The sequence below is a fragment of the Phascolarctos cinereus genome, unplaced genomic scaffold (assembly GCF_003287225.1).
Source record: "Phascolarctos cinereus isolate Bilbo 61053 unplaced genomic scaffold, phaCin_HiC Scaffold_3;HRSCAF=262, whole genome shotgun sequence".
NCBI lineage: Eukaryota > Metazoa > Chordata > Mammalia > Diprotodontia > Phascolarctidae > Phascolarctos > Phascolarctos cinereus.
Genome location: NW_027555736.1, coordinates 106079348 through 106097868, shown reverse-complemented (window position 1 = coordinate 106097868; position 18521 = coordinate 106079348). Strand labels below are relative to the sequence as shown.

The window sequence follows — 18521 nt, the reverse complement described above, 5'->3', positions numbered from 1 at the left end:
CCCCATTATTTAAGAGTTACCCTAAAACCTTATTCTATAAACTTTATCTGATTATTTTAGATGCAGAAAATAATTTTATTTCCTCTAACGATGAAATTACTTTGAGTAGGTTTTCAATAAGTAGATCAAATTCACTTAATATTTTGTTCACACCTAATATCATGTTTAACATAAAGTATATTAATTTATTTGTATGTCATCTACATATATATATATATACATATATATATATATATATATATATATAATGAATGTTGGTCTTATAGCTTCATAAAGGGCAACTTGACTTTTTTGTACAACTCTCATCATAGGATCATAGAACTACAGATGGAAAGGCCTTCAAACCCATCTTGTTCAACCTCCTCATTTCAAAGAGGAGGAAACTGAAGCCCAGAGAGAGATAAAATAACCTTTCCAAGGTCATACTGGTAGTACAAGTAATGGGCATAATACTACATGTAATGAGTAATCTAACATATGCTTTTAATGATGGTCATCTCCACAGTAGGGTTCTGTCCTATATTCTACAGATTTAGGGAATGGGAGTAGATAAAGGAGTTGAAAGAATAGAAAATGATCTTTTAACTTTGTATAAAAAAATTTGACTCTTTCCACATGAAGCTACAATTAAAGCTATAAATGTTTCTGAATACTCTATCACCTAAGTTAGGAAACAAGAACAAAGACTTTTTATATAATAATTAGAAGCAAACAACCATGTTCTCAGTTCAATTCCAGTGGGCTTCTGACCATGTTCTTGCAAAGTAACATATGTGGTCTACATGACCACATATTTTAAATCCCATACTCACATAATTTTTCATTATCTTAAGATTATTTCCAACAAGTATGAATTTAAAGTCCATTTCCTCTTTACTATAATTTCTGTTCAGATTTAGTACTTTTTATAGGTGTAAGAAGGATTAAAAATGTCATCTCAATAAGTACAAGGGGAGAAGGATCTTGTATTCTTGTTAGAGCAGTAAATCATGAATAAAAGGAAAATATAGTTAATAAAAGGAACTCAAAATAACAGTTACCTAAATAACGATATTAAAAATGGATTACTATAGGATTGTGAGATTTTTATTTTTTAAAAAACTATGTAGAAACTCAACTGGATCTTCATGGAGTGAATCCAAAAAGAGCTGAACATCTGTCATGTAGTATAAAGATACATTTTGCTCTAAAATGTTCCTATTCAAATATGGTACAAAGGCCTGAAAATATTCAGTAGCATGGTGAATTAGATGTCCTCTCAAACTCCTGTGGATTGAAACAGAATGAACAATGCATATGCATTATATAATGATGTCAAAAGCAGAGTTTACCTTTTATACATTTTCTCTTAAATAAAATTTTCTAATGAATTAAAAATATGTAAATAATTTTCCACAACTTTACTTCCAGTTTTTATATAAATTACAAAATATTTTCTATAATTTAATAAAACATTATATTGACTTTAGCAAAATAACAAAAATATTCTATTTGCTTCTATATCCTTTCTGTTTTCTTTTACTTCAATGAAAGCTAAATATTGTACAAATTGTATCTTCTCAGCTTGTACGTACTTCCATTTCAGGCAAACAAGGGCACCATCTTCTTTACCATTAACTAGTATAGATTGGCCATCTAATGAAAATTTGATTGACTGAATTCCTTTTCCCTGGTAAGAATGGCACCGTGCCCTGGCAAATGGTTCCTGAGTAGTTAAGAAACAATATAAAGAAAGCATAAGGTTTGCTGCTTTGTTGTATGTTTTATTAAATCAGATTATACATGCTTTTGAGACAAATCAGTTATTATTAACATAACAAATAAGTATTGACATTTTAATAAGTAAGTATTATTATTAACAAACTAAGTCAAATGTAGATTCTAGAAAACCTATAGTTCAACGCATATGTTGAAAAAGAGGCATGAAGAAGTTTAAGTGATTGGTCCAAAATTATACTATGTCAGTGAACAAATGAGGACTTAAACTCAGGACCCCTTGTTTCCCAACTCAATGTTCTATTGGTTACACTATATTGCTATTAGAAAAGTAAGTTAACGTAGTGGAAATAACAGTGGCCTTGGAAGCATAAGAATCAGGTTTATGCCTTGCTTCTGCCACTAATTCATTTTTCTTGGCTCTCTTCTCTTCCCTCTATATACTGTCTCCCTCAATGATCCCATCTACCCTTTGGCTTCAGTTACAACCACTATACAGAAAAAGTCTATGCCTCTATCCCTATCCACTCCCCAGAGCACCGTTTCTGGATTTCTGACTACTTTACAGGTACCACACCAAGACTTCAAACTCAGCATATCCAAAACTGAACCTGTCTCCCCTCAAGTCTTTTGCTTCTCCATGTAGCTTCTCCATTTATATCAAAGACATCACCATCCTCCACTCCATCTCAGCTTGTAACCTTGAAGACATCTTTGACTCTTCTTTCTCTCCACTTAATCATCCAATCCATTCTGCTCTGAAATATCTCTCATAGATATTCTTTACCTTTCCACTTCCACTGCAATTGCCCTAGTGCAAGCCCTCATCTCTTTTTGATTAAAAGTGTTGTAATACACTCCTAACTGACATTCCTGTCATTCTGAGTCTTCCACACTACTGCTCTAGTAATTGACCTAGCAACAATAGAATCATATCACTTCTCTACTTGAAACGTCTTAGTGGGTCCTCATTGTTTGCAGAATAAAATATAAACCCATGATTCTAACACTGAAAACCTACCACAATCCATCCTTCCTCTTACTATTCCCCCATGTATTCTGTGTTCAAGACAAACTGTCTTTTGACCTTACTCTGCTTTCTCTTATTTCCATATTAAAAGAAACAGAAAATACCAAGAAAATTCATTTTTAAAAAGACCCAATATATTGTTTTGGAATATAAAGCATCAATAAACTTGAAAATCCACAACACAATACAAGTCAAAGATTAGGAGGCTATAAAACCCAATTTTTTTTCTTTTCCAAGCTTTTTAAGAGTATCTTCTTAGTGTAAATCCATTCCTGCTTCTCACTGTGACATTAAGGCTTCATATTGATACCAATATTTACCAAACTATTACTATCACGGATGCTCAGTATTCCATCTTTAGCTGTTGATGCCAGCCACCGGCCATGAAAAGACAGATACAGCATTCCAGTTCCATAATGTTTACTTGGCATTTTGTTCTCTATTTTGAGAACTATGTCTTCACTATCCTATAAACCAAGAAGAAAATGTGAAACTGTATTCAAGGTCACGAAAATAATTCTTATTGCTAATAAGAACAAACAACATCACTGTGTTGGCAACTTGATCATTGATATCAATGAAAAACAAATACATATTATGATTGAAAATAAGCAGGTACATATGGTTGTGTTGCCTAATGGGTTTTGCCCCTTTTTTCAACTTTGTTTTCATCTTGTTTCTTAAATATTTGATTCTTCCTATTGAAGGGAATTTTCCTGATGAAAGCAGTTTTTGTTGACTATCTGTGCCAGATTCTGTCAGAATTTATCAGATTCATCCCCTACTTTATCTCAAATACCAATGATTGATAAAAGGCAGAAAATGGAAACTAATTCAAATAGCTCTTTATGAATTTAAATATCTGCTGATAGAATCCCTCTGAAATCCAAATTGAACAGAAAACATTTCATCTGGTGAGTTCTTACAAATAGCGATGCAGCCCATTTTGCAGACTCTATTTATGTGAGTCAAATTATGATATAAAATCAAATTTTGGTGAAAATGAGATTTCAGCTTTAGCGTCTAAAGTAGGGGTTAACAAAGTTTCAGAAGGCTCCCCAGTATAGGGGAGAGAAGCCTGTTCTTCTGGATGTGGGCACCTGGCTGAATAAAAGAAAAATCTCCCTAAACATTTCAGTAATTACAAATCCATTTGTGTTAGTAAGTGTCTCTTTTAAGTTGTACATGTTTATCTCCAACTGTAAATCACAAAGTTACATACATTTTCTTCAATGTGCCACTTTGAGCCACCTCTCCTCCTCTTCTCCCCCTTCCCAACTCCCCAAAGGTAGAACCTTATGTTAGTCATGTTCTCTCTTGAAGTCCACTCTTAGGAAAGTATAAGATGGTTTGAGGTTTTCTGTTTGTTTGTTTGTTTGTTTTTTGAAGATAGGGATGGAGAGAAAGAGACAGAATTTGAGGCATTTCTGAGGATGATAGGACTAGACTGGTTCTTTCAGTTAAAAGCTTTGGTCAGCTGGAGAAGAATTGGGAGAGTAGGAAGGGGAAGGAATGTGGGAGATCAATGAAATGAAGGTGAAAGGACAGTAAAGACAAACTTCACTTAGTTTGCAATTTTGTTTATGTTCCTAATGCAATTTGCCACTAAAAGTTATCCACTATGACCCTCTCTGTCTCTTACCTTTTTGCCATCCCAATCCCTGTTGCCTTTGCACTTGCTGCCCACTCTTTCACCTGAAATGTACCCCCTCAATCTCTCCATCTCTCAGTATATCTGCCTCAAGCTTCTATACACCACACCCCTCCTCATCCCATTGTCCCTATTTTGTCTATATGGCACCTCCTCAATAGAATGTTAGTTAACTCCTTCAAGGCAAGGACTGTTTGACTTTTGTCCTTTTATATGTAGCACTTAGCCCAGTGCCTAGCACAGTCACTTCTTAAACAATTTGTTCATTTGATAGTAGGGGTGGTTATGAGATCCTAGAATCATAGGTATAGAGCCAGAAAGGATCATGAAGGACATTGAGGTCCACTCCCTCATTTTACAAATGATGAAACTGAAGCCCAGAAGATTGTGACACATAACTAGTAGGTGTCTGAGGTAGAATTTGAACCCAGATCTTAATTCCAAGTCCAGAGTTCTCATCACTACATCATGCTGCCTCTCTCACGTTTGTTTAACATTGTAAAAAAAAATACTCATTTCTTTCTTTACACTATTTTGGAATTCATAGGAGAATCTTAAAATCCTTTCTCCTAAGGGGTTTCTTTTTTTCATTCTCTAGCTGCATCCAGTTTTCAGCAAACCCCAAAGGAATCGAAAGTAAGCAAATCATCTTTTCTGTAATTTACAGAAGACATCTGGAGATTAAAAAGTTATACTAAGGAATTAGCAGAGAAGTGAAATAAAATAATAAAAAGGAACAAGTTGCGATCCTGCCTGCCACTCTCCTTTCCTTCTAAAGTAAAAATCCTTTATCATTCTTGGACAGTTTCTCCCTTATTTTTTCCCTTTCTCTCTTGGTAGTAAGAAATGATGAAAGGGATGGGTTTAGAGAAACTTAGAAATACCTATGTGGAACTGATGTAGAATGAAATGAACAGAGCCAGCAGAATAATTTATACAATAACAACAACATTGTAAAGATAAAAACAACTTGGAAACATTTAACTCTGATCAGTGCAATGAATGATCAATACTAATTAGCGAAGACGAATGATTATCTATGCTACCCACCTTTGGACAGAGAGGAAATGGATTCAAGATTCAGAATGAGACATACATGTTTATTTTTGGACATGGATAGTGTAGGAATTTATTTTGCTTAACTATGCACACTTGTTTTGGTTTTATCTTTTCCTTTTAGATTATAAATAGGAGGGTGGGAGGGAGAAAAAATAAATGTTTGTTAATTGAAAATTTTTTTTAAAAAAAGGAATGATTTCCTTTTAGAGTGATCATTTAAGGTTAGAGTTAGAGGAAAAAAGGTCACTGGATTGTTAATTAAGAGAATGCATCCTTAAGGTGCTGATTGACTTTCCCAAGGCAAGGAAAGGGTATGAACCTTTATAACAATAAACACAACATTACAGAATTACAAAACTGGAGGGTGTGTAAGAGACCATCTAATTCAACCCATGCCTGACCAAAAATCCCAATGGTACTGATGAATAGTCATGTATTATATCTTTTCTTGAAAAGGGAGAACGTACTGTTTCTTGAACAGTTCATCTCACTTTTGGACAGCTCCAATTGTTAGGAAGTTTTTTCTTGAATCAAGCTGAAATTGACCACTTTGAAAGACTCTATAGATGATTTAGTCCAACGCCCTCATTTTACATATGAAGAAACAGGCCTAGAGAGTCTGAGTGATTTTCTTAAGGTTACATAGATGGCAAAGGGCAATTAGGTGGCACAGTGGATAGAGCACCAGGGCTGAAGTCAGTTCATATTCCTGAGTTCAAATATGGCCTCCAACACTAGCTGTGTGGTCCTGGGCAAGTCATTAAATCCTGTTTTCCTCAGTTTTTTCATCTGTAAGATGAACTGGGGAAGGAAATGGCAAACCACTCCAGTATCTTTGCCAAGAAAACTCAAAAGGGGTCACAGAGAGTCAGTCAGACACGACTGAAAATGACTCAATGATAACACAACACAGATGGCAAGTATGGTAGAACTAGAATTTAAACTTATATCCTCTTAACTCCAAATGGAGAACTCTTTCTGCTACAATCCACTGTTACCAGTTCTGTCTGAGACCAAATGGGACAAGTCTAGTACTTCTTCCCCAGATAAGCCCTTAAATTATTTTTAATCAATTAATTACTTTATTTTTAGTTTTCAACATTCACTTTTATAAGATTTTGAGTTCTAAATTCCCCCCCCCTTTCTTAAGGTGGCATGCAATCTGATACATGTGCAATTATTTTACACATTTCCACATTCGTCGTGTTGTGAAAGAAGAATCAGAACAAAAGGGAAAAACAACAAGAAAGAAAAAACAAACAAAAAAAAGAAAATAGTATGCTTGGATCTGCATTCAGACTCCATAGTTCTTTCTCTGGATGTGGATAACATTTTCCATCATAAGTCTTTTGGAATTGTCTTAGATCATTGTGTTGCTCAGAAGAGCTAAGTCTTTCAATTTTGGTCATTGTACAATGTTTTTGTTACTGTTACTATGTACAATGTTCTCCTGATTCTGCTCACTTCACTCAGCACCAGTTCATGTAAGTCTTTCCAGGTTTTTATGAAATATACCTGCTCATCATTTCTTATGGAACAATAGTATTCCATTACATTCATATACCACAACTTGTTCAGCCATTCCCCCATTGATGGGCATCCTCTCAATTTCCAATTCTTTGCCACCACAAAAAGAGCTGCTATAAATATTTTTGTACATGTGGTCCTCTTCCATTTTTACGATCTCATTGGGACACAGACCTAATAGTGGTGTTTCTGGATCAAAGGGTATGCACACTTTGGTTGCCCTTTGGGCATAGTTCCAAATTGCTCTCCAGAATGGTTGAATCACTTCATAACTCCACCAACAATGCATTAGTATTCCAATTTTCCTACATCTTCTCCAACATCATTTTCCTGTTTTGTCATATTAGCCATCTGATAGGTGTAATGTGGTACTCAAAGTTGTTTTGATTTGCATTTCTCTAATCAATAGTGATTTAGAGCATTTTTTCATATGGCTATAGATAGATTTAATTTCTTCATCTGGATACTGCCTGTTCATGTCCTTTGACCATTTATCAATTGGGGAATGACTTGTATTCTTATAAATTTGACTCTGTTCTCTATGTATTTTAGAAATGAAGGCCCTTAAGTTCTTAAAGACAACCATATCTCTCCAAGTATTCTTCAAATGAACCTCACATTTCATAGTTTCCAGTCTACTCACCATCCTGATCACCCTCCAAATTGACTCCTATTTTTCATGTCCTTCCTAAAATATGCCACCAAGAACTGAATATAGTATTCCAGGGCAAAGTACAATAAAACCATCATCTCCTTTGTTGTGAATATTATACCTCTTTTCATGATGCATAGGATAGCACTAGCTTTGGAGGGTTGCCATGTCACATTATTGAATTATATTGAGCTTTCAGTCCACTAAAATACCCCAGTTATTTTTTCTCATGTGTTAACACTTCAACCACCATTGTAAACATATAAAACATTTCTACTGTTTATTTAGGCATAGGAAACAAGGAAAGGAAGAAAAAAGAAAAGTAACTTACTCATACACACTAACCTGCGCTCCTATTTTTTTTATGTTTATCTAAGAAACTTGGCTCATTCACTACTGACTCCAATAGTATAGTGTTGGGATGTATTATCTCCTCCATCCCAACAATCATGAATCCCTGGCTATTGCTATACAAATTTCAGTCACCATCTACCATTGCCTGTTCTCTTATTCCCACTCTCTTTAGTGGAGCCCCTTAATGTTCCACGCTAGATCTACCTACCCATTCCACTTTCCTCTCCTCCATAATGAACAAACTTGCTTTTGTCTTAAACATTTTCCTTTCTCATTCTAGCCTCAGGTTCTCACTGAGATCTGGCTCCTTCTTCATGACATTGCACCCCTTGAGGCTGCACTTGAATTCACCTTGACTCATTGTTTGTGGTGGGAGACTCAGAATACCCCTTGCTCCCCACTGCTGTTTCTAGACTCTTCTATCACAAATTGATCACCCATGCCCATCAAGTGGAGAATGACTGAAAAAGTTGCGGCATGTGATTATGATGGAATGCTATTGTACTCTAAGAAATGATGAGCAGGATACTCTCAGAAAAACCTAGAAAGACTTGCATGGGCTGATGCAAAGTGAAATGTATTGTGTACAAAGTAACAGTAATATTGTAAGATGATCAGCTGTGAGTCACTTAGCTATTCTCAGCAATACAGTGATCCAAGACAACTCTGAAGGACTTATGATGAGAAATGCTATCCATTCCAGAGAAAGAACTGATGGTGTCTCAGTACAGATTGAAGCATACTTTTTTTTTACTTTATTTTTCTTGAGAGTTTTTGTCTATGTTTTCTTTCACAATATGACTGTTATTTGTATGTTTTGCATGATTACACATGTAAAACCTATATTGAATTGCTTGGCTTCTCAATGGGGCTGGGGTGGGGAGGGAAGGAAGGAGATAATTTGGAATTCAATGTTTTAAAGTATCAAAAATTGTTTTCACACATAACTGGGGAAAAATACTAAACAAAAAAGAGACCAAAAAAATTGATCACCTAGTAAAGATTATGGTAGCTATTATCTATCAACCTCTAAGTTTTCTCCTTTCTTCCTCAGTGAGTTCAGTGACTGTCTCACAGGTCACCCCCAACCTCTGCCCTTATACTAGGAGACTCCAACAAATGTACTGATACGCCTTCAAATATTCTGACTAACCAGTTCTTCAATCTACTCATTTCCCATGACCTCTACCCTGCCTCAGCTATCACTTGATCTTGCCTGTTTCCCACAAGTGTTCATGAAATCTAAATGCTTATTGACTGCCATATTTATGGATTATTTTATGATAGGCTGCAAATGAGGCTACCATGAATCCAAGATTGGCAAAGAATGTATTTATTAAAATCCTCTAGGATGTGACTTATATATATATATATATGTATATTTTATGTGACTTAATTACTAAGGGAAATGATATATTTGTATTTTACTATGTTAATGGCAACAGAGGAATACCTTTTTAGGAATACTGTAGGTACAGATATATGGCACATGGCTACAAAAGCCATATATTTTTTCACAATCGAAATCCAAGACAGCAGAGGATAAGGGATGATGTATTTCATACAGGGTCCTTGCAAATAATTCATTTTTCAGTCTCCCTCTTTCATCACTATATTTGGCAGCATCTACAAGATTTGGGGAAGAGAAAAAAATCACTTTAGAAATATTTGGAATTTAACTTTTAAAACCAATAAGGATATTATATAATATGCTATTTATGAAAAACAAAAATGTTTGAAAAGATCACTTAACACTAGAAGGACCAGGCACATCAGATGATGCAAAAATTTTTTTGGTCCTTTGAGATATTGTTAAATGCCTGTCCTTTAAGTAACACAAGCTGGTGAAATAAATCTCAGTCTTTTGGAATTATTTATACATTTTTTTCTTCTTCAGTTTTAACTCTAGAAGGACCAGGTGCATCAATTGACAAGGAAATATATTTAATAAATCCTTTCTCCTATCTATGTAAATATACTTTAAATACAAACATTTATAAGCAGATGTTATCATTTTCCTTTGAAATAAAAAATTCCATCCTCCTATCTCTTCTTTTGCCTTGTGGATAAAACAAAACTTATTGTGCCAACTGATGCATGTTAATCCTTTGAAAAGGTACTCTAGTGTTAACAAGTTGTATGCCATTGGGTAGATCACTTATATTCTTGGGCCTTAGAAAACTCAATAGTTCAATAGATATGTAGAATGAAGTAATTCATGGATATACTAAGAGACCTATAACAAATATAAAAGCATTCTGGTAGTTCTAGCTGTCTTATAGTACTGTAAGTATAAATGTCATCTATAAATAGATAAGTTTCTGTTTATAGTTATTAACTTCTTTTGCATCTGCAGTGAATCAATTTGGAGAATTTATTTTTAACATCTCTTTTTGTTGGAAAAGCTTTCATTACATCCTTGTTATTACAAATAACTAGTCTACAATCTAACCAAACTTAAAGTATATTTGAGACTATGAAGCAGAAAATAACAGAAGATAAACAATTTAGCAATGGTTTCAATTCTGCAGTTTTTCTGCAAGTTTTCCAATAGGCTGAAAAGGAAAAGACTCAGGAGGAAGTTAGTAATAGTATGCTTACTATGAAATAATAATACATGATTAGTAATTCTTAATAATTGAGTAATAATTATATTTAATAATAACTTTTATTATTATATTCCTTTATTACCTGCTAAGATTTCATCAGTCAGAGTGAACATTTCTAGCTTGCTTCTTTCATTTTCTGAAGATTCTTCAAGGACCATAACTTGAATTTTGTTAGTTCCCCAAACACAAACTGTACATATTTGTAAAATGTTAGCACTCACCTCTGAAAATAGACATTAGTAGACATACACAGAAATTGTCATTGGTGATCGGTTTAAGAAATATGCTTGTTCAAATTTAAAAAATCTAATTACAAGCTACTCTATGACTAAATTTCTATATCTGAACCTTCTGGGTGAGACCACAAAGATTTTATTTATAGAGTAACTCTACAATACAAAGTAGACATTTTATTCATAAAACAGCATATTCTTTTAGCCTGTAAGACTCTAGGTTTATAGCATTTTCGACTGAATTTTGAAGACAGTGGCATTAAGGGTATGAAAGAAATTTTCATATATGTGACTTAAAATTGTTTCTACTTCCACTATATCTGAATGTGATTTCAAGGATTTGTGTAGGGAACAAATAAAGGATGTGTGTGCAGCAAAACATGAGGTAGAGATCTTCATTAAAAGTCAAATATTAATGTAATAATATTCAAGAACAAATGAACACAACTTATCATTTGAAACCAAGAAGACATTGGCTGTTGTATGCAACTTGTCTCCAAACTTCAGTGTTTGCAAAACTCCTATTTTTAAATACGACGAGAAGAGTTTTGTAAACTTCACCATCTTGGTTGTTACACTCATAGTTCATTTGTTCTCAAAACTTTGACCCTTTAGAGGAAAGACACTAACATATCTAAATTAATAAATACTACTTCTCTATGTACATTACCTGTAAATCCAATAATCCTGAATGTTTCTGAGGCTTTGGAACTTAATAAGAAGATATGTCTATCAGATGTTCCAATTATCAAAAACAAACCACGTTGATCATAACTAGAAAAAAACATATATTGAATTATATTGTAGTTTTTTCTTATTATAAGACAATACATGAAAGGGACTTTAGAGGTGCTTTAGTCCAACCCTTCCACATTTTACAGATGAGGAGACTGAGGCCCAGAGAGATTAAGTGATTTGCCCAAAGTGACAGAGGTCAAGGTCTTCTGACTCCTAATTCAGTCCTTGACACTATGTCACATTGCATTTCTTAGAGCTCTGATTGTTAAGAAGTCCTTCCATATTCTCAAATGGTTCTGTCATCTTATTAATGCAGATGTTCCTACAGTCATACACATAATAATGCATACAAGGTCGACTAGCTTGTCCAATTCTTTGTCCATGTCTTTCCATAACTCTACCACCAGGGAATCACTCAACGTTTTGGGAGACATTTACGCTTTCTTTTGATATCAGTAGAATACCAGTGGAGCACACAGATTGTCCATCAGTTATTGTTTCCTCTCTTCCCATGGCCAAACTATGTTCTTTTTCAGTCATACATTTCTCTGGTGATGTCATTTACTCCATTTCTTCTAAGCAGTTTCTTATTTATTATATATCTTAGACTATTCACACTCTCCTGTGTTTAGCACAGAGCCTGGCACATAGTAAGTGCATAATAAATATTTGTTTATTGACTGACTGATCACATGACTCTCCATTGCTTCAGAGACTGTAGTGTTACATGACTTGAAGAAACACTGGAAGAAAATTGGTATTAAAAAACATCACTGGAGAAAAAAGTGGTATTAAAAAGATGGGCCTTTGTTTCAGAGAAAAGTTTGGGATGATTAAAGTTTAAATTTTTTTCAGAGTCAAAACTACCCACTTTTCTTTCCCTGTTTAATTCTGGGACCAATTGCCCATTTGTAGCATCTACCTGTGTATGTAAATATGTATGTGTGTGTGTGTGTGTGTGTATACATATATATGCATATACATATATACACACATATGTATATATAATGCATATACATATACACACACGCACATATATGTATTTATATATGCATACATACACACACATACATATATGCATATGTATAGATTGATGAAGTATTTATTAAGACCTCCCTGTGTGCTAAGCACTGTGTTAAGCTCTGGTGATATAAATAGAAAACAGTCCTTGCCCTCAAGGGGTCCACATTTTAATGGGGAGAAAACACATGTGGAAGGTTTCAGCTGTAAGTCAGATGGAAAGGTCCCATGATCCTTAGGGTACAGTGCAAAAACAGATCAAAATGCCTCTTCTTTAATATTATTCCCATTGCCAAAGTCTGTCAATTTCACCTTCGCAACATCTTTTAAAGTGCAAGAGGAGGTGACATGGTCAGACCTGCACTTTAGGAAAATCACTAGTGGCTGAATGGAGGATGGATTGGAGTTGGGAGAGACATGAAGCAGGCTGACCTAAGAGCAGGCTAATTCAATACTCTAGGTGGGAGGTAAAGAGAACCTGCTCCAGAATGGTGGCAGTATCAGAGGAGAGAAGGAAAAGTATTTGAGAGATGTTGCAAAGGTGAAATTGACAGACCTTGGCAACAGAGTAAATGGTGGGTGTGGGGGTGGGGGTGGGGTAAGAGATAGTGAGGAGTAGAGGATGATGCCTAGGTTGCAAGCCTGAGGAACTTGTGCTTGACAGTGATAGGGAAGTTAGGAGGTGAGGAGGGTTCAGGGGGAAAGATAGTAAGTTCCACATTGGACATGTTGAATTTAAGATGTCTACTGGACATCCAGTTGGAGATGTCTGAAAGTCAAGTGGAGACGTAAGATTGGAGGTCAGCAGAGAGGTTAGGGCAGAATAGGTGGATTTGAGATTCATCAGCACAGAGATTCATCAGCATGAGAGCCGATGAGATCACCAAAAGAAATAGTATGGAAGGAGAAAAGAGGAGGGCCCATGACAGACCCCTGGTGGACACCTATGGTTAGAGGGTGTGATCTGGATAAGGATCAAGAAAAGGAAGCTGAAAAGGAAAGGTCAGATAAGTAGGAGGAGAACCATGAGAGAACAGTGTCCCGAAAACCTACAAAAAAGAGAGTATTGAGAAGAGGGTACTCTGCAATGTCAATGGCTGCAAGAGGTCAAAGAGAATGAAGACCACGAAAAGGCCATTGGACTTGGCAATCACTGGAAACTTTGGAGAGAGAAGTTTTGGTGGAAAGATGAGGTTGGAAGCCATATTGTAAGAGGTTAAGACATTGAGAGAAAGTGGAGGCAACTGTTGTAGATGGCCTTTTCGAGGAGCTTAGCTACAAAGGGCATAAGAAGTATAGTATGATAGCAGGGATGGAAGGATTATGTGAGGGTTTTTTGAGGATGGGCAAAACATGGGCATGTTTGTGGGTAGTAAGAAAGGAACCAATAGACAGGGAGAGATTGAAAATATGTGAAAGAGTGGGGATGACAAAGAGTGATATATTGAAGGAGATGAGATAGAATGGGATCACTTGTGCAGGTAGAGAGGTTAGCCTTGGTAAGGAGTAAGGTCTCCTCTTCACGCGAGATGGGGCAAAGGAGAAGATAGTGGCAGAAGACATATGAGTGATATGAGATGAAGAAGAGGAGAAGAGGAAAATCAGGGCAAATGGCCCCCATATTTTCTGTAAAAGATGAGGCAAGGTTCACAGCTGAGAGGGTGGGGGTAGGGGAAGTCATCTGAGCTTTGAGGAGGTATGAAAAGGTTTGAATCACTGTAGATAGTACAATAGTGAGTTGATAAGGGAGACACAATAGGATGGGCTAGCAGCAAACAATCAGGGCCCAGTTGGAGTTGTGTAACATAAATTTGTAGTGGTCTCAATCAGAATGGTTGTGTGGTTTTTTCCACCTTTGTTTCCACATGTGTAGGAGAAAAGATGGAGGATGTTGGAAGTGATCCAAGGCTGAGGCTTGCCAGGATACATTGGTGAAATGATAAGGGGACAAATACTTAAGAAAAGAGGACAGGTTTCTAAAATATATAGAGAACTGAATCAAATTTATAAGAATACAAGTCGTCCCCCAATTGATAAATGGTCAAAGGACATGAACAGGCAGTATCCAGATGAAGAAATTAAAGCTGTCTATAGTCTTTTGAAAAAAATGCTCTAAATCATTGTTCATTAGAGAAATACAAATTAAAACAACTCTGAGGTACTACATAACACCTATCAGATTGGACAACATGACAAAACAGGAAAATGATAAATGTTGGAGAAGATGTAGGAAAATTGGAATACTACTGCATTGTTGGTGGACTTGTGAAGTGATCCAACCATTCTGGAGAGCAATCTGGAACTATGCCCAAAGAGCAACCAAAGTGAGCATACCCTTTGATCCAGAAACACCACTATTAGGTCTGTATCCCAACAAGTTCATAAAAAAGGGGAAGGGACCTACATGTACAAAAATATTTATAGTAGCTCTTTTTCTGATGGCCAAGATTTTGAAATTGAAGGGATGTCCATTAGTGGGGAAATGGCTGAACAAGTTGTGGCATATGAATTTAATGGAATATGATAGTGCTATAAGAAATGATTGGGGAGCCAAGATGTCAGAGTAAAAGCAGTGACTTGCTTGAGCTCTCCCCCAAACCCCTCCAAATACCTATTAAAAATGGCTCTAAACAAATTCTAAAGCAGCAGAACCCACAAAAAGACAGAGTGAAACAAATTTCCAGCCTAGACAGCCTGGATGGTTGATGACAAAGGTATATTGCGCAGGGCTGGTAGAGAAGCGCAGTGCCCCATGGGCACACAGGCCACAGCAAACCTGGAGCAGGCCTCAGAGGACGGAATCATAGGCAACTGTGGTGGTTTCCAGACTTCTCAACCCACAAATGCCAAAGACGACCTAGAAGGTCAGTGGGAAAAGTCTGTTCCTGCAGTGGTGAGAGACCAGCATGGGGTCTCAGCTCCAATTCCTGAGAGCGTGGCCCCTGGGGCAGTGGCTGACTCCTAAGTTTCCAGCCCACAGACTGAGGGAGAATCAAGTGGCTGATCAGAGGGGGATTGCAAGGATCTCTCCGCTGGTACAGGATTCTCTTGCTTTGCGTTTTCTTGGATCTGGGATCACAGGCGGTCCTGGGGTGAGGAGGAGTGCTGGCATGGGGGAGCTTGTACTGGCTGTGGAGAAAAAACCCTCTTCACAGTTTCAGGACAGAAAGGAGAGCTTGTGGTCACTAATAGACCAGAGCGCAGGCCAGGAAAGGAGTAAACCTCACCCTTGATCATAGCACCTTGGAAGAACTGAAAATTTACAGGTCCCTAGGAGTATCTCTGAAGACAGCTGCACAAAACCCCTGAAGTTTAGGACAGTACATTCTCCACACTGGAAACAAACTCCTACCTTAACAAAGAGTTTATAACTCAAATAATTGGCCAGGATCATAAGCAAGCAGTGCAAAAAGAATCAGACTATATTGTCTTACTTTGGTGACAAAGAAGATCAGAACATACAACCAGAAGACAACGAAGCCAAAGCTCCTACATCCAAAGCCTCCAAGAGAAAAATATTAGTTGGTCCCAGTCCATGGAAGAGCTCAAAAAGGATTTTGAGAAGCAAGTAAGAGAAGTAGAGGAAAAACTGAGAGTGATGCTAAAGGAGACCCAAAAAAATACTGAAGAAAGTAACACCTTAAAAAATAGCCTAACCCAAATGGCAAAAGAGGTCCAAAAAGCCAATGAGGAGAAGAACACCCTAAAAAGCAAAATTGGACAAATGGAAAAGGAAGTCCAAAAACTTACTGAAGAAAATACTTCCTTAAAAATTAGAATGGAGAAATAGGAAGCTAGTGAAAACTTGAGAAATAAAGGCACTGTAATGCTGATCCAAAAGAATGAAAAAATAGAAGAGAATGTGAAATATCTCATTGGAAAAACAACTGACCTGGAAAATAGATCCAGGAGAGAGAACTTAAAAATTATTGAACTAGCTGAAAGCCATAATCAAAAAGAGAGCCTAGACATCATCTTTCAAGAAATTATCAAGGAAAACTGCCCTGATATTTTAGAACCAGAGGGCAAAATAGAAATTGAAAGAATTCACCAATCACCTCCTGAAAGAGATCCCCAAAGGAAAACTCCTAGGAATATTGTAGCCAAATTCCAGAGCTCCCAGGTCAAGGAGAAAATATTACAAGCAGCCAGAAAGAAACAATTCAAGTATTGTGGAAACACAATAAGGATAACACAAGATTTAGCAGGTTCTACATTAAGGGACCACAGGGCATGGAATATAATATTCCAGAGGGCAAAGGAGATAGGATTACAACCAAGAATCACCTACCCAGGAAAGCTGAGTATAATCTTTCAGGGTAAAAAATGGTCATTCAGTGAAATAGGGAACTTTCAAACATTCCTGAGGAAAAGACTAGAGCTGAATATAAAATTTGACTTTCAAATACAAGACTCAAGTGAAACATGGAAGAGGTAAACAGGAAAGAGAAATCATAAGAGACTTATTAAGGTTGAACTGTTTACATTCCTGCATGGAAAGATGATATTTGTAACTCATGAGTCCTTTGTCAGTATTAGGGTAGTAGGAGGGAAAAAATTATATGTATGTATACACAGATAGAAGGCACAGGGTGAGTTGAAGATGAAGGGGTGAGAGAGAATTATACTGGGAGAAGGAGAAAGGGAGAAGTAGAATGGGGTAAATTATCTCACATGGAACAGACAAGAAAAGGGGAGGGGAAATGGGGGATGGTGAGAGGGAATGAGTGAATCTTATTCTCGTACGATTTGGCTTAAGGAGGGAATAATATACACAATGGGGTATGGAAATCTATGTTACCCTACAGGAAAATAAGGGGGGAAGGGGACAAGAGAGCAGGGTGTTGATAGAGGGGAGGGAAGACTGTGGGAGAGGATAATCAAAAGCAAACACTTCTGAGGAGGGACAGGGTCAAAAGAAAGAATAGAATAAATGGGGAGCAGGGTAGGATGAAGGGAAATACACTTAGTTTTTCACAACAGGACTACTGTGGAAGTGTTTTGCATGACTACACATCTATAACCTGTATCGAGATGCTTGCCTTTTCAATGAGGGTGGGTGGGGAGGGAGGAAGGGAGAAAATGTGTAACCCAAAGTTTTAAAAACATATGTTAAAAATTTAAAAAAAAGAAAAAAAGAAATGATTAGCAGGTGGAATTTAGAAAAACCTGGAAAGACTTACATGAACTAATGCTGAATGAAGTGAGTAGAACCAGGAGAACATTGTACACAATAAGAGCAATATTGTGTGATGATCAGCTTTGATAGACTTAGCTCTTCTTAGCAATGCAAGGATCTAAGACAATTCCAAAATACTCGAGATGGAAAATGCTATGTACATCCAGAGAAAGAACTATGGAGTCTGAATGCAGATCTAAGCATACTATTTTCACTTTTTTTGTTTTTCTTTCTTGTTGTTTTTCCCTTTTGTTCTGATTCTTCTTTCACAACATGACTAATGTGGAAATATGTTTAATATGATTATACATGCTCTCTTGGGGAGGGAAGAGGGAAGGAAGGAGAAAAAAATTTGGAACTCAAATTCTTATAAAAGTGAATGTTGAAAACATAAAAAGAAAGTGTAAAGGGAAAAAAAGAGAAGAGGATAGGATAGAGCTGAACTGGTACACCAAGAGGTCAAGATGGGGAAAACAAGAAAAAGTGGCAGGTGCAGGAGAGATGGCCAGGGAAAGAACTGAGGGGTCAAGGGACCCCTCATGGTATGAGTGAAGAGTAAAGTTTGGCAAGGGAAGGCAGAGGGAGTGGTGGAAAGACAATAGATTATAGTCAGATAAGGGGACTTCTTGAACATAGAAGTGGTGTGTCTGTAGGCATCGGCAAGATCAAGCATATGACAATCTTTGTGTGTGATTGAGATGTCACAGAGGAGCAGATCATAGGAAGTGAATAGGTTGAGAAAATAAGTGGTTA

The 18521-nt window shown here is 36.5% G+C and overlaps 1 protein-coding gene across 1 annotated transcript in view; it reads right to left on the bottom strand.

Annotated features, from left to right (window-relative positions):
- Nucleotides 1–18521, bottom strand: part of LOC110209473 (cilia- and flagella-associated protein 43-like) — a 167245-nt gene that overhangs the window by 82401 nt on the left and 66323 nt on the right. Inside the window, exons 12-17 of the mRNA XM_078151074.1 lie at nt 11502–11605; nt 10681–10821; nt 9443–9615; nt 3067–3213; nt 1575–1705; nt 1119–1266 (exon numbers count right to left, since the gene is read on the bottom strand). Of these exons, the coding sequence (XP_078007200.1) occupies nt 1119–1266; nt 1575–1705; nt 3067–3213; nt 9443–9615; nt 10681–10821; nt 11502–11605 (844 nt within the window). The remainder of the gene's footprint in view (nt 1–1118; nt 1267–1574; nt 1706–3066; nt 3214–9442; nt 9616–10680; nt 10822–11501; nt 11606–18521) is intronic.